Below are 18,966 nucleotides of genomic sequence, written 5' to 3'. Positions count from 1 at the left end.
CTAAGGACAGGAGCCAGAGAGATAGCATGCGGTAGGGCATTTGCCTTGCATTCAGCGGACCCGGGACCCAGTTCAATTTGATTCCCGGCATCCCAGATGGTCCTCCAGCCTGCCAGGGCAGTTTGTGAGTGCAGAGCCAGGGGTAACCCCTGAGCGCTGCTGGGTGTGGCCCAAAAACCGGTCAATCGATAAATAAAGTTTAAAAAAAGCGTTAAAAATAAAAACTAAAGGCAGCTGTGGTGAGGCTTCATTCTGGTCATGGACCAGAAAGGAGATCAGGCCAAGTCCCAGAAAGCCGAAGCTCCATGGGGCTTTATTTTTTTTTAAGGCCCAGACACAGGGATGCTTACCCCCGGTATGGCCCCCACATGCACATGGTGGGGAGTATTCATACCCACTCCCCATGGGTTGAAATGGGCAGGGACTAGACGGGGAGACCACAGGTACCTTCCTGTCCTCTGCACATGGCTTCTGGATCCTCCCCTGGCCCTACCTGTAAAATGCTGCAAAGAGGGAGGTACTCAGAAGCTAGGGCCCAAGCCTGAGAACAGGAAAGGGACCACCCAGCAGCCCAGGGCATGGATGGCATCTAGGCCTGGGCAGCAGGGATGAGCCTGGGGCCTGAAGCCAGGAAGTGAGGACGTGAGGACACAGAGCAGCAGTGAACAACTTTACTCTCCATCCTTGCAACAATGCCCTCTCCAGCTGGTCTGTGGCCTGGGGAAGAGCCCAACAGGGCAGAGCTGGTCTGCAGCCTCGTCAGAGACCGCATGGGCAAGATGCAGCAAAGTCAGCAGCAGCCACAGTGGGGCAGGGTGGAGTCCCCTGGACACGGTGTTCCTCCATGGGGTCGAACTGACTCCACTACCTGCCAGAAAACATGAGCCCCGGGCTTCTACCAGCTTGGAAGAACTGGCATACAAGAAGGTGAGTTGCGTGGGAGGAAAGGCCGGCACACCTAGGCGAATGCCCACTGTCCAGACCAGGGGTCGAACAGGGCACGCACACGAAGCATGCCAGCAAACACGCATGAGGAGAGGGGCCGGGCACAGCAGGGACAGTGACGACGCCTGGGCGTCATGAGCGACCTCAAGAAGATGAGGGGGCTGGGAGCAGCTTCTCCAGCGCCTTCTTCTGTTTCTCGGTGGCTGCGGCCAGCGCCTCAGCCAGCTTCTCCTCGGGCATCATGTTGAGCACCTTGAGGGCAAAGAGCAGCTGGTACTTGGCTGTGCTGATGAAGGCGTTGCTCAGGAAGTTGGGGAAGCCGCCCACTCGGTCCTTCTGCGTGTAGAGTGGGACCCTCACCAGCCCCAGCACCTGCCAGAGAGGAGAGGTCGAGCTGCAACGAAGCGGCCCCCAGCAGCGGGGGATTGGGCCTGGGCGATGGAGGGTAGGGCAGTGGGGAGCCAGGCAGTGAGGGGTGCGAAGGCAGCAGCCTCCGCTCCTTCCCAAGCAGGGGATCAGGCTACCCCCATGCTCCCCTTTCCATCCATCCATCCATCCATCCATCCTTCCTGTCACAAACCCTCCACCCGACAGCACAGGCCCACCATCCTGCCCACCCTCCCCAGGCCCGTCCCCCCCACCGTTCCCACTCCCCACTCCCAGGATTGGCAATGGCAGGCAGCAAGGCAGATGGAACACAGCCCCGGGGGGAGCGCCCCCGCCCGGGGTACCCCGTTCCCCGAGATCCCTCACCCCGCCCGCCCACCCCAACCCCGATGACAGCCTCCCCGCAGCCCCCCAGCCCGGCCAGGGGACCCTCCGGGGGGGACGTGTTACCCATCGGTGCCTTCCGCGGGGCCAGAGCCAACCCCCGGGGCGGGGGGCGGGTCCCGGGCGGCGGCCCCACCTCCAGGCCGTGGTCGCGCGAGTGCACCGCGCTGATCTCCACGGCGTGCAGCTGCTCCAGCGTGAGCTGCCGCGCGTACAGGTGCGCCACGACGCGGTGCGGGCCCTCGGTCAGGTGCGAGCTCAGGTAGTCGGCCTCGGTGAGGCGCAGGCAGCCCAGGCCCAGGCCCAGCACCCGGTTCAGCCCGTCCTCCAGCGACCAGAAGCGCCGGTCCACGAAGCCGCCGGGGAAGCCCAGCAGCCCGTCGAAGCGCATCTGCATCTGCAAAGGGAGGCGAGGCGGCGCGCAAGCGATGACAGCCAGCGGCGGGTCGGGCCCACCCGGCCCCGGCCCCGGCCGGCCGCGTCCCGGTCCTCACCAGCACCGAGAAGCGCATCGGGATGCGGCCGAAGAGCTGCCCCGGGTTGGCGGCGTACAGCATGGCGTGGCACGAGTGGCTCCAGCCGGGCCCCAGGCGCATCGCCTCCACCCGGCTGATCTGCTTGAGCTCCGTCGGCACGGCCGGGGTCGACATCTTGGCGGCGCTGCCTGCCTACCTGCCTGCCAGCCTGCCAGCCCACCGCCGCCACCGCCGCCCCTTAGGAGCATGCGCGGGCCCGCCTCCGCTGCCCTCGACCAATCCGCGCTTTCCAGCCTCGGCTAGGGCCCCGCCCCCTCGCCAATCGTTGACGCGCCTCTGTTGCCCTCGACCAATCTGCGCCTCCCAGGCTCGGGCTAGGACCCGCCCCCTAGCCAATCGCTGACGTGCATCGGAGCGACACTCCCTCTTCTGGCGCTCCGTCGCGTCGTTGAAAGGCGGAAGGGGCGGGGCGCCAGGCAGGACGCGCTCTCCCCGGCCGTCAGCCAATAGCGGCGCAGCACTGCGTGCTGAGGCCACACCCCCTCACCTACACACCCCTCCCCGGCCGGCCGCGCCGCCCAGGATGCACCGCGCGGGCCCTGGGAAAGCTGAGCTCCAGGGTTGCGCCGCCGTGGGGTGGGGTCGGCCAGCCTGGCCTCCATCCTCGTCCATCGTGCTGCTCGGCCGCAGACTGAGCGTCGATGTCGTCCCAGTCGGGGGGTCTCGGCTCGGACTCGCGCTTGGCTCTCTCTCGTGTCCACAGCCGCCTCCGGGCTTTGCAATTCCGTAGAGCCTGGGCTGGGGAGGGCAGGAGGGGCCCCATGGCCCCTGTGGCTGCCTGCGGAAGGGCCTGAAGGGTCACTCACGCCCGCGAGCAACGGAGGGGGCCCGTGGGGGAGCGCAGAGCGCTCATGTCCAGCGAGGGAGTTGAAAGGGGCGCTCAGCCGGAGAAGGAAGGGCCCCTCCGGAGAACCCCACCTCCTGGCGAGGGGACACAACACGGCTCGCGCCTGTAGGCCTGTCGGCCTTACCTGACTTACAGGCGTGGCCCAGGGCTGACCAAGGGCAAACCAGCCCTTTCCTGCCATACCCAGAGTATGCCAGGTTCCGGGCCTTGCCAGGCACCATGTGGGGTTGGCTTCCTTACAAGCAACCTCCATTAGTCCTCGTACCAAACGAAGAGCTGGACTCTGCCCCAAGGTTCTGTTTCTTTGGGAGGGGGATCACACCTGCTCTGCGCTAGAAATCGCTCCTGGCAGGCTCTAGGGATCATATGGGACACTGGGGTTCGAACCATCATCCGTCCTGGATTAGCTGTCTGCAAGGCAAACATCCCACCGTTGTGCTCTCTCTCCAGCTCCCTCTCTCCAAGGTTCTTAGACTAAAATTTGCACTACTGCCATGCACCCACACCCCTTCCCTCCTGCGCAGAAACTTGGTCCTGTCCAGGGGCCTTTGCCCTTGCAGTGCAGGGTGAAACATCCTGTCTCGGGCCTCTCCCCATTATTCTGAACCACCCCATTGCCTTTTCTTTTGCAATTAACTAAACCTGGAAGGACCAGACTTCCAGCCTTGTGCCTGAACCCCTTTAGTCCAGCAGGCACATTAATCCAGGGGTGGCAGATCATCTGTAGTGATGACTCGTGATGACTCCGTGTTGCTGCTCCACTGCTCAGGGGTCAGAATCCCGGGGTTTTCTCTACAGCACCCCAATTGTTCACATGCCATTGACAACCCATCAGACCCCAAAGCTACAGCGCTTAGGTGTCCTGCTCAGGCCACAGAGGAACACGCAGAGGGAGTGGCTGCAGAATTTTATGACTACAAATGTACAGTAAAAACGGACCCAAACCAGCCAATCAGAAAAGTCAGCGACAGCCCGTGAAGTACCAGCAGGCCAGAGGCCATCCCCCATCCCTGTGAAAGGGAACCGGATCAAGGACCCTGGCTGGAGGGAGAGGACCAGCCTGGGGCACAGGTGCAGCAAGCCCTATTGGGCAGTGGATAGTACTGGCAGAATTCTCCTAGGATAGCCTCAGAGCCATGGGGTACAGGCCTGGGCAGATGTACTAGTCCCCAGTACCAGGTGCAAAGTGTGGGCACGAAAGCACCCAAGGCCTTTCTGGTCAGGTTTGAGAATGGGGAGGCCATGTCAGCTGGGCTGGACGCCATTAGTCCCCCTGATGGCACAAACCAGAGACATGGGAGTGTGTTTCCAGGACAAAGGGGCTGGGGGCACTGAGCTCAGACTTGCCACCTCAGAAGGGCAGTTTCGGGTGCCAAGGCTGGAGTGGGGGGCCTATAACAGGGTCAGGCCGCAATGGCGAGAAGAGGCCTCAAGTAAGGTAGATAGAGGAGGGCATCACACCAGTAACCGTGATCACCACTGCCCCCCCCCCCCCCGTTGTCTTCTGCGGAGTCCTTAGGGTGCCGTGTGCCACCTGTAAATCCTTGGGAGACAGGGTTCAAAGTGGCTTGCAGCCAAAGACACCGGCCACCTGGAGGGGGCTGTGGGGCTGTGGTTGCACTTGAGATCCTTGGAGAAGCGGGGGCCCCTGGAGAGTGGGGAACCGAGGGCTCAGAGCGGGGTTAACTCGGTGGTGGCCCCGGGCTCAGGACTGGAGCTGCCCAGATCAGGAGGCCGGGAGGTGGTGGTGGCACGGAGGCTGCGGGGCATGTCCAGAGAGGTGGGCCAGCCTATGGGTAGAGGGACAAGTGCTTGGGATCCAGGCTGCTCTCAGACCTCCCCAAATCCCAGAGAGGCTCCCCCATACCAGGTCCCAGAGGCGCTATGGCCTGTCTGTGGGGGCTCAGACCGGCCAGCCAGTACCTGGCAGGCAGATGTCAGAGGGCTGGGCACAGCTGTGTTGCTCTGGGCTGTCCTGCAGCACATTCTCGAAGGAAGGGGCTCGAGTCCCTGCAAGGATGTAGTCAGTGCCCCCCATTCCCCATATTCTCATACCCCCTAGTTCCCTGCCACGGGTTCCCAAAGCTGGCCTGGTGGTCTGCTGAGACCTCCAGAGAGGGGAGATGGGGATAGACGCCCACTGCTCTACCACCGCTAGCTCTGCAGTTCTGTGGGACCTTCTCATCCTCAAAGTAACTTATACTTGTCGGCCTAGAATATACCACTCTGGGCTCCAGGCTGTGGAGCTGGAAGGTGAAGCCTAGCTAGGGCAGACTCCTCTCCTTGGGATCAGAGCAGCACAGACAGCTAGCTATTCTGGGGCCTTTCCCTTGCCAGGCATGGTCACACCCCACATCATACTGACATCCTGCCAAAGTCAGTGAGGTGGGCACACCTCGAGCACCCAGAGTCTCAGGCAATGACCTGGGGGTGCAATGGCGGGGCCAGACCCTGAGGGCCAAAGCTGTTGTAGAAAGTGGGTGGGCACAGGAAGGAGGTCCTCAGAAGCAATCACACAGGGATGGAGCCTCACCTTGCTTGGGGGATGATGTCTCCTCAGCTTCCTCTATCATGAAACTCTAGAACCAAAGTCACAAGTCCCACCACAGGGCCTGGTGGGAGCAAGTAGAGCCCCAGGCAGTGGGGGTGGGGGGGGCAGGGGCCTCACCTCCGAGGAGCTGCTCATAGCAGGGGGTGCTTGCGAGTCCTGGGAGAGCGGCTCCTGGTCCTCATGGATGGGGGAAGCAGGGGAGTGCAGGGTGCTGGTGACAGAGAGGGAAGTGAGTAATAGTGATAGAGAGGGTGGCAAGGTGTCATCTCTCAGAGGGCTGCCTGGCCATCAGTGACAGTTTTTGAGTCATTCCTGGACCACCATTACGGAGTGTTCAGGGGCTGGTGTCAGCCGAGCTCAGGGATCACCCGAGGTGATCTGAACCAGAGTTCAGCCATATGCAAGACAAGGCAAGCGCCTTGAGTGAGTTCTTTTAGTTTTCAGGGCATACAGGGCAGTTCAAGGAACCAGGCAATGGGGATTCCAGGCCTGCTGCAAAACTGTGCCCAGACTCCCGTGCTCTCTCTGGGTTTTCATCCCTCTCCAAGAAAGTCAGGCGAAGAGCCAGAGTGATAGCACAGGGGGGAAGACATTTGTGTTGCATCTGGCCTACTGGGGTGCCATCCCCAGCATCTCAGGGTCCCCCAAGTCTGTTAGGGGTATTTTCTCTCTCTTTTTTATTTATTTTCTTTTGGGCTTTTTTTATTTTTTTTGTTTTTCTTTTTTTTTTGGGGGGGGGGGACCACACCTGGAAGCACTCAGGGTTTTTGTTTTTTTGGTTCTTTGGTTTTTGGTTGTTTTTGGGCCACACCCAGTAATGCTCAGGGGTTACTCCTGGTTATGCACTCAGAAATCGCTCCTGGCTTGAGGGACAATATGGGACATGGGGGGGGGGGATCGAACCATGGTCCATCGTAGGTTAGCTGCTTGCCTGGCAAACAGCTTACTACTGCGCCACCGCTCCAGTCCCAGCTCTCAGGGGTTACTCCTGGCTCTGTGCTCAGAAATTGCTCCTTGCAGGCTCAGGGGATCATATGGGATGCCGGGATTTGAACCACCGTCTATCCTGGATCAGCTGCATGTAAGGCAAATGCCCTTTCTCCAGCCCCTGGTAGGAGTATTTTCTAAGCACAGAGCCAAAAGTAACTCCTAAGCGCTGCTGGGTAGAAAGGGTGGAAATGACAGGCCAGTGGTGAGGGTACATAAGGGCCTGGGCAGGGTGTGTCCCTCTGTATGACCCCATCATGTATGGTGGGAGACTCAAGCCCCTTTCCCCATCCTGGGTCCCCTTACCTGTCCGGGGATGTGGTCCTTGGTGCCGTCTGCAGGCTGCTCTCCACCAGGCGCTCTAGCCCCGTGTGGGGACAGCTGGCCTGGGACAGGCCATCAGAACCAGCCGAGGAAGTGACCTCTTCATAGAGGGGGGCTGATGGCAAGGCGGGGGAGACAGCCCGCAGGCCGTTGAGTGCCTCGAGCAGGGAGATGGGCTCGTAGCCAGGTGGAACACTGTCGGGGCTCTGTGGAACAGGGGAGACTGAGGACAGCTGTGCAAGACCTACCTCACCCCACCCTCCTGGCAGGCACCAAGACAATCCCTGGAGCATCAACATCCTTGCCAAGGCTTGATCCCCAACAGCTTGTGCTGGGCCTGGTGGGACCCAGGCTAGGGGACAGTGGCCAGTAGGGGGTGCTGTGCTCCCCAACCTCCCCAACTTTCATCCCTGCCTCAGCGGGGTAGAGTGTCAGCAAGAGGAGCAGAGCAAGGCAGGGCAGAGGTGAGAGAAATGAGGGAACAGTCTCAGTGCAGCGGGCGGTTCTGACCCAGCCCTGTCCTGGAACTCTCAGCCTCAAGCTGGGTCTCACTTCTGGGGGTCAGGCCTTGGGGACACTCCTCTGTCCCACAAGCAGACGCAGAGACTGGGGTTCCTGACACACCACCAGCCACTGGGTCCTCTGTGAAGAACAAGAGGGGTTGCCGCCGGGGTCCAAGTGATAACACGCAGGGAGGGAACCTGCCTTGCATGGGACTGACCTGGGTTTGATCCCAGCAACCCAAATGGTCCCCAAGCACTGCCAGGAGTGATCCCTGAGTGCAGAGCCAGGAGTCACTCCTGAGCATATTGCCAGATGTGCCTGGCCTCCCCACAAAAATACCAAAAAAAGATGAAGAACTGCCACTCACCAAGGCACCAGGCAGACCCTGGGTCTTTGCATTGGCTCTCAACCCACCTTCAATTAAGGTAGACAATGACCCCCTCAAAAAAAAACAGGAAGAGCCTGAGCCCCAGGGACCCTCCAGAAGGTGTGCCAAGGTCTGCCACAGCTCCCCCAGCTGCAAAGAAACCTCTTCCTGAGTCCCAGGCACTCAGCGGGGTGCAGGGGGACAGGTCAGCTCCCCACAAGGCCCACCCACTGCCAGCAAGAAACCCAAAGGGAAACGGGGATGCTGGGAGCAGGGTGGGACCAAGCTGGTTGAGTGCTGCAGGGCGCTGCCAGGCTTCATGCCTGAGGGCAGCTCCCTGGGCGGACAGGAGGGGAGTGGGCAGAGCCTGAAGCCCCGAGGCCTGGGGCAGCACTTACTGTTTCCCTTTTAGGTTTCTTGCTGGCCAGGGAGGCGGGGTGCGACTTTGATTTTTTAAGGGGACACTGTCAAGATAAAATCAGAGGTTTCACACTAGCGCTCCCTGCGGGTGCTGAAGCTAGGATGGGGCCACGCAGGTCACAGGACTCCAGAGCAGGAGCTCTGGACTTGAGCATTGGGGGGGTACAATGAGGCCCAGCACCTGTGCCTGTCCCACCACATCTGGGTCACCTGCAGTGGGGCTTGGCCAGGCAAGCACGGGAAATGGGTCGAGGACCCAGAACATTTGGGGGCTGTGAAGTAGCCACAGGAGAACAGCTCCACCTGTTCTCTGGCACTGCCCACCTCAGGACAAGAAGAACAAATGCAAGCCAGGCAGGAACTTGGGGTACAAACACAAGACGCAAGAATCCCAGGTGCCTGGGTAGTCAGAACCTGGGTCCCCACCCTAAAGAGCAGCCTCGCCCCTGATCCAGGGCACGAGCTCCACTCCAGACAGAATCCAAAGTATTTAGGGAGCTCTCAGATATGAAGTAGTTTCTGGGGACTCCAGGCAGCTCAGCAGGGCTGCTTGAGGGGTGACCCAAACACAAGCATAGCCAGGCCATGAGCTAGGTCCTGCCTGCACCCCCTTCTCCCTGCAACCCCTTTTTCCCTCCCTCACTGCTGCTGGTTCTGCCTGCATCTGTCCTCTCCTCCTTCTGTTCTGTCTCCCTGTCTTGGGGATTCTCGGGATGGTAGGGCTGAGACTCTTTTGCATCTCAGGTTCCCCCTTCACCCCTGCAGCTGGCCCCAGACAGAGGCTCAGACGCACCCAAGGTGGCCTCATGGCCCACGATGCTGCAGGATCAGAAGCTCCAGGCCCCAAGGGGCTGCAGGGCACACTGACCCCCCACTCACCGTGTGCTCCTCGTGCTCCATGCTCTGAGCCAGCACGGGGCTGAAGGAGACAGGAGACAGCGCCCCAGGCTTTTTTCGCACAGCCCGGATCTGCAGAAGCGCCCGGAAAGCTGCACAGGGATGGGGGTAAGCAACATAAGTCTGGGCAGGAAACACGTTTCGAGGGTGGGGAGGACACATTAGGCAGTGGAGGGGACACAGGATAGGACTAGTTCCCCAGAGACCACAGACCACGCACGTGGCCTGCAGTGGCTGGAGAAAAGCATGGATGTGACTGGATGAGTGAGAATCCTTGGGGCCGGGCGGTGGCGCTAAAGATAAGGTGCCTGCCTTGACTGCGCTAGCCTCGGATGGACCGCGGTTCAATCCCCCGGCGTCCCATATGGTCCCCCAAGCCAGGAGCGACTTCTGAGCGCATAGCCAGGAGTAACCCCTGAGCGTCACCGGGTGTGGCCCAAAAACCAAAAAAAAAAAAAAAAAAAAAGAGAATCCAGCAGAGGACAAGATCATGAGGCCAGGAGGGTGGGTGCCCTGGGCAGGGAATTCCTGGGCAGCAGCACCTCATCATTGTTAGACGTGGATACCCCAAACCCACGAAGGCCCTGCCCACCCACAAGGCCTAACCCATCTCAGGCCACACCCCCACCAATCACACCCCCTCCCACTCACGCAAGCGGCAGATGGGGCAGCTGCTGGCCTGGTAGCGCAGCGTGTCGGCGCACGAGTTGCACAAGCAGAGGTGGCGGCAGGGCAGGATGAGGGTGTCGCGCAGGTCCGACAGGCAGACCACGCACTCGCTGCTGTTGTCACTGTTCTCTTCGTCCGTGGGCTGTGGAGGTGCCAGGAATGAGATTCTGGGACCCAGCGCTCTGGGGACTATGGTAGGAAAGGGGCTCCCCAGCGCAGGAGCAGGGAGGCCCCTGGGAACTGGGCCGTGAGATTCTGAGTTGCCTGCGGCGGCAGTCCCCCACACCTCCAAATCAAGAAGGTCTCCTGGCTCCCAGGCTTGGAGGGAAAGGCACCCAGAGGCAAGTATGGGCAGGACTAAACACAGGGACAAGTCCCAATGAACCACCAGAACTATGTTCCCACATCAACAACCTGGCTGGAAGCGGGGTCCTAACTGCTGTTAATGTTACTGAGAGAAGGGCCCGGAGAGATAGCACAGCGGCGTTTGCCTTGCAAGCAGCCGATCCAGGACCAAAGGTGGTTGGTTCGAATCCTGGTGTCCCATATGGTCCCCCGTGCCTGCCAGGAGCTATTTCTGAGCAGACGGCCAGGAGTAACCCCTGAGCCGCCGGGTGTGGCCCAAAAAAAAAAAAATGTTACTGAGACCCCACAGATTTCAGGGGGGTTGAGTCCTGTGCCCTGCCCATGGTTCTTTACCAAGGGTGGGGAGGTGCCAATGAACTGGACTTCCATTCAGGGTCACTCCTGGTGGGGCTCAGGAGACCCTATGTGGTGTCGGGGCCTAAATCCAGGTCAGCATCCTCCCCACTGACCCAGACCCAGCCCTGGGGCACAAGCACTAAGAGAGAAGGGAGAAACCTCAAACTGGCTTCCCCCAAACAAAAACCAACAGGAGCTGGCCTGGGGAGGGGCTCAAGCCCATCTCCTGCCGGATGCACCAACCCACCTTGGTTTCCTGGCTGTTCTTGTTCTCGATGCCGTAGATCTCCTGCAGCAAGTAGCTCACCCGATCAACCTGGACACAAGAACCGCCATGCCAGCATGTGGACAGCAGGTTAGATACTCAGAGGGTTGGACCCTTGATTCTGAGACCCACCCATGTGGTGCCTAGGGCCAGGATTCTTGCTCTCAGAGGGAGGCTGCTTGTCCTGGGTCCTTCCCCTCAACCCCTCCAAACCCAGGCCTGACCCCGCTGCCAGGTCACAGGAAGACAGGCCTGTCTGTGGCTCATCACCGGCACCACCGGGGTCTATGGAGTACAGAGTCGCATGTCCACAGACACTTACAATCTGCTTCTGCTTCAGGGGCTTCACGGAGAAGCTGCCGTCGACATGCTGGAAGGGACACAGAGATCAGCTAGAGTCTCTCAACAGGAAGACAACTCCTCAGGGAGTTGCCCTCAGCCAGAGGGTCAAGATCAGGCACAGAGGTTCAGGACATTGGGACACAGGACACAGGGACACGACGTGGGGAACCTTCATAGGAAGTCCTGAGCCCATCAGGGCCCAAGCTAGGCTTAAGTCCCCTAAGTACATTCACGATGGAGTATGGCAGAGGGAACTGTCCCCCCAAAGTTCATTTGTGATGGGGTGTGGCAAGAGGACTATCTTGCCAGAGGGGCCCAAGGCTGCTTTGACAGACAAATCTCTGAAATTGTGAGACCCCAATGCAGAGACCACACCATTGTGGCCACGGCAGAATCCATGACATTGTTGGCCCTTCCGCACACATGGTCAAGCAGGACACCTTGACCTGGGACCCTACCCCGCAGCACCCTGCCATGCCTATTGGCAGTCCTGGGTGCCTGCCACACTCTCGTACCCCAAATAGGTATACGGCAGCCCCCAGAGCCATATCTGAAAGCCAGGAGGCCTTGAAGGATGGAACAGAAGCCAGGGGAAGTGGAGCCTGGCCAGATCCCTGCCCAAGCAGTGAAACCCTCACCCCCTTCACACTGGATCTGGAGATCCCAAGGGACAGGGCGACACCCACCTTTTCAAAGGCAGCCAAAAGTACGTGGGCATGGCCAGTCACCTCCACCACTGTGGAAGAGAAGGACCATCAGCTGGGGCCCCAGTTCCCCCCTCTTTCGTCCCCCAGACCCTGCCACCTCACGAGCTCTCCCCGGAGGAACCACTCACGGCACCAGGCCAGCTGTCCCCACCTGTCCAGTCATAGCATGAACTATACACCCAACCCATCCTCGCACAAGGCCCCTCTTGCAGTCAGGGAAGGTCTCACCATCGCCCTCATCCACCACAGCCTGGATGACCACTGGGAACACACCCCGGTCCAGGTCAAAGTTCAACTGAGGAGGAAAGATCAGTCAGGAGGCCAGGAGGGCTCCAGGACAAATGAGCCCACCGCCCTCTCCCTTCTGGGCAGGGACACAAATCTGCCTTTTAGGTGTTCCCAAGATACAATGCTACAACCAAGGGCATCCTTAGACCCCACCATCCACTGTCTCCCAATGATGCCCAGCCCTACACCTTGTGAGTATACCTACACCCTGCCCCCATCTGTCTCAGAGCCACCCTCTCCAACAGTGATGGCTGGAATATGCACCCTGCTGGCCCCACTTTCCCAATCACTACCAACAGGGAGGGGACCAAGTCTCAGAGCTGTGTCCAGCCCCTTTAACTGGCAGGGGAACCTGGCATTACCTCTTCGTCCTTCCATTCGGAGAAGTCAATCTTGAAGGATGGCAGAGAGAAGTGCTGGCCCACGCCCCTCTTGTAGTGGACGGTCTCTGAGCGCAGAGTGGGGCTCCGGGGACTGTACCTGAGGACACAGAAGGACCATGAGATCCCAGAGAGTACCACTGATCCGCCCCCCCCCATACCAGGAAAGAGGGAAGCCCCCACCCCACAGGTCCTAGCCCTGTGAGTGCCGGAGGCAAGAAGGCCAAAGCCTCAAGATCCACAGTCCCCTGCTGGTGTCTGTTCTGTAACAAATTTTTTTGTTTGTTTGTTTTGTTTTGTTTTTGGGCCACACCTGGCAGTGCTCAGCAGTTACTCCTGGTTATCTGCTCAGAAATAGCTCCTGGCAGGCACAGAGGACCATATGGGACACTGGGATTCGAACCAACCACCGTAGGTCCTGGGTCAGCTGCTTGCAAGGCAAATGCCGCTGTGCTCTCTCCCACCCCTGGTATCTGTTCTGAAAGCCACCCCTCTCCCGTGAGACTTCCCACCGCCCCAGTTCAGGGCCAGCTCAGGCATCCCAGAGTGCCAGGACATGCCCATTGCAAGGTCTCTGCCCACACAGCTATCTGTGCCCTGTCTGGGCTCTGCTTTGGGCTTCCTCCTGGTACCTCTCTCGACCACTTTCACTTACAGAGCAGGGGCGTCCACAGACCACCCGCACACGAACAGATGCAGGAAGTGATCCATCAGCTCCCACCATGCCACTCCAGTGGGGTGGAGCATGGGACTCACAGAAAGGAGCACCTCAGTCATGCTGGGGACCCCTGGGAACCACCCAAGGGTGCTCATCACCCCAGAATGCTCCTGTATAATGCTTTATACATTCCACAAGAGAATGTATAAAGCAGGTAATTGTTTAAAACAGGGGTCCTCAAACTTTTTAAACAGGGGGCCAGTTCACTGTCCTTCAGACTGTTGGAGGGCCAGATTATAGTAAAAACAAAAATTATGAACAAATTTCTATGCACACTGCATATATCTTATTTAGAAGTGAAGGAACAAAATGGGAATAAATACAATATGTGGCCCTCGGGCTGTAGTTTGAAGACCCCTGGTTTAAAGTGTAGAAATGCTAAGTTTCTAGGCTCGGGGAGGGATGTGAGTTATCCCCACCCTGATGGGTCCACAGACACCTCTAAGATTCACAGGGTCTCGGAGTCCCTTAGCACTCACACAGCCGAGCCGTTGAGGACCTCCTCGGCTGCCTGGCAGTACACAGTGATGGCCACGCGTGCGTCTGCATCAAAGGTGAACTCTAGGCTGTAGAGCGCCCTGGGCCTGTCGCTGTCCTCACAGGGGCTGTCACTGCCGTCCTTGTACCTGCGCAAGGAGAGACAGCTAACGTGTCCATCCCTACCAGTTGGAACAGGACGCACTAAGAGCCTGCTTGGGTCCCCTGGAGTCACCCCAGCCCGTCCAGGCCCCGTCACCTCACAAGCCGGAGGGAGTCTTTGCGGATGTTCACCAGGCTCCTCAGTGTCTTCACAGGTTCATGGGGCGCAGGCGTGACATAAGGGAACTGGAGACAGACCAGCCCTGTGTGACTCATGTCCACACTATACACAACTCTCAGTGTCCTGCAGTGTTTACCTAGCCATCAGCAGCACACCATCAAGCATGGCGCAGCCCCTGGTCCCTCCCACCCCAACAAAGCCAAGCAAGGAACAATGAAAAACAGAGAGAGTTTTGGGGGCCACCAGCTCCACCCTGTGCACAGACACCCAAGAGAATGTTAGCCAGGTTGTTAGCCTCATTCCACAGTCACCATGGCCCTGAGCCTGCCCCTAGGCACCTCATGACAGCTGGACTCTGGGCAGAGAGGACTGCCCCATGCACACACCCCACATAGCACACGCCCCACTGCACTCATTCTATAAATCCTACATTCACAGACCCCACTGCACATGTTCCCCAGAGCACACACCACACACTTCACAGGCCCCACAAGCACACACTCCACACTGCACACTCATGTGCCTCCTGTACAAAGGCCAGCTGTGCTCTGGCATCATACTGGGGTGCCCTCGAGTCTGCCCACCTTGCAATGTGGATGCAGGTGGCCAAGTCCAGCCTGCCAAGACCCACCTGGACAGGGCGGCTGCCCAGGAAGTTCAGGTCCATGTTCTCTCCGAAGAGGTAACCTTCTGGGTGGGGGGTGTCAAATTTCTCGCCCCCCATGAAAAAGTGTGAAGCAAAGTAGTTTCCTGGTCAGAGAGGGGGGCAGGCAAGGCTGTCACAGAGTGGGAGAGGCCCAGCCAAAGATGTATCATCTACCTCCCGAGCCCCCACCCCAGGACATCAGGAGGCCTGGAAGGTATTCCCTGGATCCCCCCTTTAAGGTCCATGAGCCTCAGACACTTCCCTTCTCGTAAAGAGTGCTGCCATTCTGCAGCTTGAGTGGCGACTGGGGTGCAGTGCACCATGAGAGCCCAGCCCTGACTGAGAAAGCTTGATGGAGATGGAACCACAGCATCAGATCTGAGCCCCAGACCCCAGGTCAGACAGAGCCAAAAGTTCTCCCTGCATTGTCCTCTCCTCTTCACGCTGCTCCTCACCAACCAGGCAGGACCAGAGAGATGGGGGCAGGATCCAGCACAACCGGAATAACTTTGGGGCTGGAACCCCAGTTCCCCATTCACAGGCCTGTCCCAGACCTAGACAGATCTGGGACCAAAAAGCTCCAGACTTTTCTCCCTATTAGCTCAGGGCTCTCTGCCCCCTAAAGACCAGCCAGAACAGGCGGTGAGTCCCTTGCGGGCAGCCCCCACAGAGCAAAGCTCTCCCTGCACACATTCCATGGATGTCCAGATGTGGCCCCTGACCCGCCTCCCCACCAGGCGCCCAAGCCAGCCAGCCAGCCCCACTTGGCGCTGGGGCGATGCCACCAAGCCTGTTGACAATGGCCACTTTGTGCACAGGAGCTCGGGGACAGCGTGGCGCGGGGAACCTAAGGCCGCCTCAGTTCGGGCCGAGCGGCCCCAGCACGGACCAAGTGTCTGACCCAAGGTCAGCAGCAGCAGCCGACCCGGGGCCCGGAGGGGCACACGGTGGGCGCGCGAAGGTTGGCAGAGCGCTGCGCCCCGAATCGGGCATGCACGGAGGGTCCCCGCATTGCACCCCGACGCCCGGGCCCGGGGGTCGGGCCGGCCGCTCCGGCTCACCGGACTTGGGCGGGTAGCGATAGGCCGAGTTGGCCTGGATGTCGATGTCCTCCACGCCAGCGATGCGGCGGCTCAGGATGGAGCCCATGGTAGCGCGGCGGCCCGGTGGGCCCGGGGTGGCTCCGCAGTCCTCACGCGGGCATGGCCCGGCCCGGCCGAGGCAGGCGGCAGCGACGCTCGGCCACGGCTACGGCCACGGCCACGGGCGCCTCGGCCTCGAGCCCACCCCCGGCTCAGCCCCAGGCCCGACGCCACTGCGGCCTTCCCCTGCCACCCCGCGGCACCTCGGGAAATGTAGTCCTTAGGCCGCCCTGCTGCGGGGGCGGCAGCGCTAGGCCGCCGCCGAGGAACTACATCTCCCAGGATGCACCGGGTCGGGCCCGCAGAGGTTGTTGATCGGCGCTTCGAGAGTGACCCATTGGACCTGCGCGTCGGGGGCATTGACGGCTGCGCTGCCACTGGGCTTTTCTGCTGGCGACACCCCACTCCGGTGGAGGGAAAAAGTTCCCAAAGGAAATCAGATCCCTGTCTTGCATTAAGCCGGCCTGGAGCCCCTCCGGTTCTCCCCACTTCCCAGGGCTTCTCTCCGACCCGCCTGCAGTGGGCACGTCTCTTTACCTAAGGGCTGTGGGGCTATTTTATTTTTTCGCCTTTTTTTTTTTTGGGGGGGGTCACACCCGGCAGTGCTCAGGGGTTATTCCTGGCTCCAGGCTCAGAAATTGCTCCTGGCAAGCTCGGGGGACCATATAGGACGCTGGGATTTGAACTGATGACCTCCTGCATGAAAGGCAAACGTCTTACCTCCATGCTATCTCTCAAGCCCCTATTTTTTCGCCTTTTTCATAGCTTCATGTCCAGAGGGGGTTATTATTATTTTTTTCTTAGTTTTTGATTTTTGATTTTTTTATTTTTGGGCCACATCCGGTGGTGCTCAAGAGTTACTCCTGGCTGTCTGCTCAGAAATAGCTCCTGGCAGGAACAGGGGACCATATGGGACACCGGAATTCGAACCAACCACCTTTGGTCCTCGATCGGCTTCTTCCAAGGCAAACGCCGCTGTGCTATCTCTCTGGGCCCAGTTTTTGATTTTTTGGGTCACACCCTGCAGCGCTCAGGGATTACTCCTGGCTCTAAATTCAGAATCGCTCCTGGCAGGCTCAGGGGATCATATGGGCTGCTGGGAATCGAACCAACCTCCTTCTGTATGCAAAGCAAATGCCCTACCTCCATGCTATCTCTTCGGGCCCCTTTTTCGCCTTTTTCATAGCTTAGCTTCATGTCCAGAGCGGTTACTTTGACAGACCTCCCTGGACAACCCCACAATCGGCCACAGACCTCTTGTCTGGGTTTGCAGGCACAGAAAGGCTAGCTTGGAGGTGCCATAACCGGGCGTGCCGGAATCCTAGCCAGGAGTTAAGGCGCTCGGGTTGCAGTTGCAGTGTGCTTGCGACTGGAAGCAGGCCAAAAAGGCTTGGTTTTCACCTGCTTTCCTGGACAAAGGGACAGGCCAAGCTAGATCACCTGAATGGAGAAAGCAGAAGGGAGAGTAGCGACAGGCTGGGTGTCAAATGGTAAATCCAGCACTGGCTAAAGCGAGCGCTACGGTTTCTGGAGGTCGGGATCTAAGAGGGATAAAGGCTCAGGCTGAGGGGCTTGTGGAACTGGGACAGAGCCTGGTGCTGATGAAGCAAACACAGCAGATGGTGGTAAGGCGGACAGTTCTCTGGCCTCTGTCCCATACCCCAGAACGGGATTGGCTTCTCCCGATGCCAGGCATCTTGCCCCAGAGTGCTGAAGACTCCAGCAGCCTGCATGATTTTCCTCCCTTCCATTTTCTCCCAGGGGTCACCTCATACATGCATACATACACATACATTTCCCTTTAGGGAAAGGGAGGACAGATACCAGGCAGAGTTTCTAACTCTGAGAACATGTTCTCTAAGTCTTGGCACAGGGCAGCTGCTTCCGTGAGTTGGCCACTTGACTGACACATTCCTCTTCCTATAGCTTTGGGAGTAATGTGTAATTTTTTTTCTTTTTGCCTCTGGCCACACACAACTGTGCTTAGTACTGTTCTTGCGCTCAGGAATCACTTCTGGGCTCAGGGGTCATAGGAGATGTCAGAGATCAAACCAGGTCAGCCCAACCGTGTGCAAGGCAAATACCCCACCCACGATGCTATTTCTTTAACCCCTTGAAATGTCTTTTTCTTTTTTTTTTGTTTTTGGTTTTGGTTTTTGGCCACACCCAGTGACGTTCAGGGGTTATTCCTGGCTATGTGCTCAGGAGCGCCTGGCTTGGGGGACCATATGGGACGCCAGGGTATCGAACCCTGGTCCGTCCTAGACTAGCGAGGGCAAGGCAGACGCCTTACCGCTTGCGCTATCTCCGGCTCCTGAAATGTCTTTTTCATGGTTTGTGAGCTGTGCTGGGGTATCATGCAGTGTGCAAGGAATTGAACCCAGGCCTCTCATGTACAAATGATGTATTCAAGCCTGCTGAGGAATAATTTTTCTGGAAGAGATAGTTTCTTTCCGATCTGGTATTCATTCTACTACTGACATTAATTGATTCATTTATTTCTTTAAAATGTATCCTGCACCTACTATGTAGCAAGCAATGAGTCTGGCAACCAGCCAAACAAGCAGAGATGAAGTGTTGGGCTGGGGAGTCCCACCACAAGGTTACTTCGTGTAGAAATACAACCTGGTAGGTTTGCAGGGAATGAAGTTACAAGAAATAGTGGGAGGGTCCAGAGTGATTTCACAGCGATAGGGCAGGGTGTTTGCCTTGCATGCAGTTGACATGGGGTGAACCCGCGTTTGAGCTCCAGCATCCTATATGGTCCCCCGAGCCTGCCAGAAGTGATTTCTGAGCAGAGAGCCAGGAGTAATCCCTGAGCGCTGCCAGGAGCAGCACACACAATAGGGCCCGGAGAGATAGCATAGCAGTGTTTGCCTTGCAAGCAGCCGATCCAGGACCAAAGGTGGTTGGTTCGAATCCCGGTGTCCCATATGGTCCCCTGTGCCTGCCAGGAGCTATTTCTGAGCAGACAGCCAGGAGTAACCCCTGAGCATCACCGGGTGTGGCCCAAAAAAAAAAAAAAAACACAAAACACACACACGAAATAGCAGGAAATAGAAATACCAGGGCAGATTCACACACACACACACACACACACACACACACACACACACACACACACACACACAAAAGAAATAGAGGGAAATAGAAATATTAGGACAGATTGACCTTTGGCCAATCCAGATTTGATCCCCA

At 58.5% G+C, this 18,966-nt stretch overlaps 2 protein-coding genes across 4 annotated transcripts; both read right to left on the bottom strand.

Annotated features, from left to right (window-relative positions):
* Window positions 1-657: 657 nt before the first annotated feature.
* On the bottom strand, window positions 658-2,402 carry NUDT16L1 (nudix hydrolase 16 like 1). Of its 2 annotated transcripts, none has more exons than XM_049768523.1 (3): window positions 2,211-2,402; window positions 1,783-2,113; window positions 658-1,317 (listed from the first exon to the last, which is right to left on the bottom strand). In XM_049768523.1, exons 1-3 carry the CDS (start codon window positions 2,364-2,366, stop codon window positions 1,163-1,165), a joined length of 642 nt encoding a protein of 213 aa, XP_049624480.1. In that variant the 5' UTR covers window positions 2,367-2,402; the 3' UTR covers window positions 658-1,162. The 2 variants fall into 2 exon arrangements, with proteins under 2 accessions (XP_049624480.1, XP_049624479.1); XM_049768522.1 differs by having other exon boundaries at window positions 1,853-2,113.
* A 1,591-nt stretch (window positions 2,403-3,993) lies between these two features.
* Window positions 3,994-15,926, bottom strand: MGRN1 (mahogunin ring finger 1). 2 transcript variants are annotated; one of them, XM_049768459.1, is made up of 17 exons: window positions 15,688-15,926; window positions 14,612-14,730; window positions 13,957-14,045; window positions 13,700-13,846; window positions 12,485-12,602; window positions 12,063-12,129; window positions 11,814-11,863; window positions 11,108-11,155; window positions 10,768-10,836; window positions 9,801-9,960; window positions 9,132-9,241; window positions 8,231-8,296; window positions 6,944-7,167; window positions 5,768-5,861; window positions 5,633-5,678; window positions 5,023-5,109; window positions 3,994-4,889 (listed from the first exon to the last, which is right to left on the bottom strand). In XM_049768459.1, the coding sequence occupies exons 1-17, from the start codon at window positions 15,773-15,775 to the stop codon at window positions 4,771-4,773; spliced, it is 1,701 nt and encodes a 566-aa protein (XP_049624416.1). In that variant the 5' UTR covers window positions 15,776-15,926; the 3' UTR covers window positions 3,994-4,770. The 2 variants fall into 2 exon arrangements, with proteins under 2 accessions (XP_049624416.1, XP_049624418.1); XM_049768461.1 differs by lacking the exon at window positions 8,231-8,296.
* Window positions 15,927-18,966: the final 3,040 nt, after the last annotated feature.

Source organism: Suncus etruscus, chromosome 2 (genome assembly GCF_024139225.1).
Source record: "Suncus etruscus isolate mSunEtr1 chromosome 2, mSunEtr1.pri.cur, whole genome shotgun sequence".
In the NCBI taxonomy this organism is placed as follows: domain Eukaryota; kingdom Metazoa; phylum Chordata; class Mammalia; order Eulipotyphla; family Soricidae; genus Suncus; species Suncus etruscus.
The sequence above is the reverse complement of the archived record's forward strand: the minus strand, read 5'-3'. Positions and strand labels throughout refer to the sequence as shown.

What these genes read in the sequence shown, in the direction of transcription:
- NUDT16L1 (XM_049768522.1), bottom strand. Translation starts at nt 2,366, where the DNA reads ATGTCGACCCCGGCCGTGCCGACGGAGCTCAAGCAGATCAGCCGGGTG. An exon ending in CGATGCGCTTCTCGGTGCTG is followed by an intron (nt 2,114 to 2,210) that starts GTGAGGACCGGG and finishes CTCCCTTTGCAG; the next exon opens with ATGCAGATGCGCTTCGACGG. An exon ending in CGCGCGACCACGGCCTGGAG is followed by an intron (nt 1,318 to 1,852) that starts GTGGGGCCGCCG and finishes CCTCTCTGGCAG; the next exon opens with GTGCTGGGGCTGGTGAGGGT.
- MGRN1 (XM_049768459.1), bottom strand. Translation starts at nt 15,775, where the DNA reads ATGGGCTCCATCCTGAGCCGCCGCATCGCTGGCGTGGAGGACATCGAC. An exon ending in TTTTGGCTGCCTTTGAAAAG is followed by an intron (nt 11,156 to 11,813) that starts GTGGGTGTCGCC and finishes TGTCCCTTCCAG; the next exon opens with CATGTCGACGGCAGCTTCTC. An exon ending in CCCTGAAGCAGAAGCAGATT is followed by an intron (nt 10,837 to 11,107) that starts GTAAGTGTCTGT and finishes TCTTGTGTCCAG; the next exon opens with GTTGATCGGGTGAGCTACTT.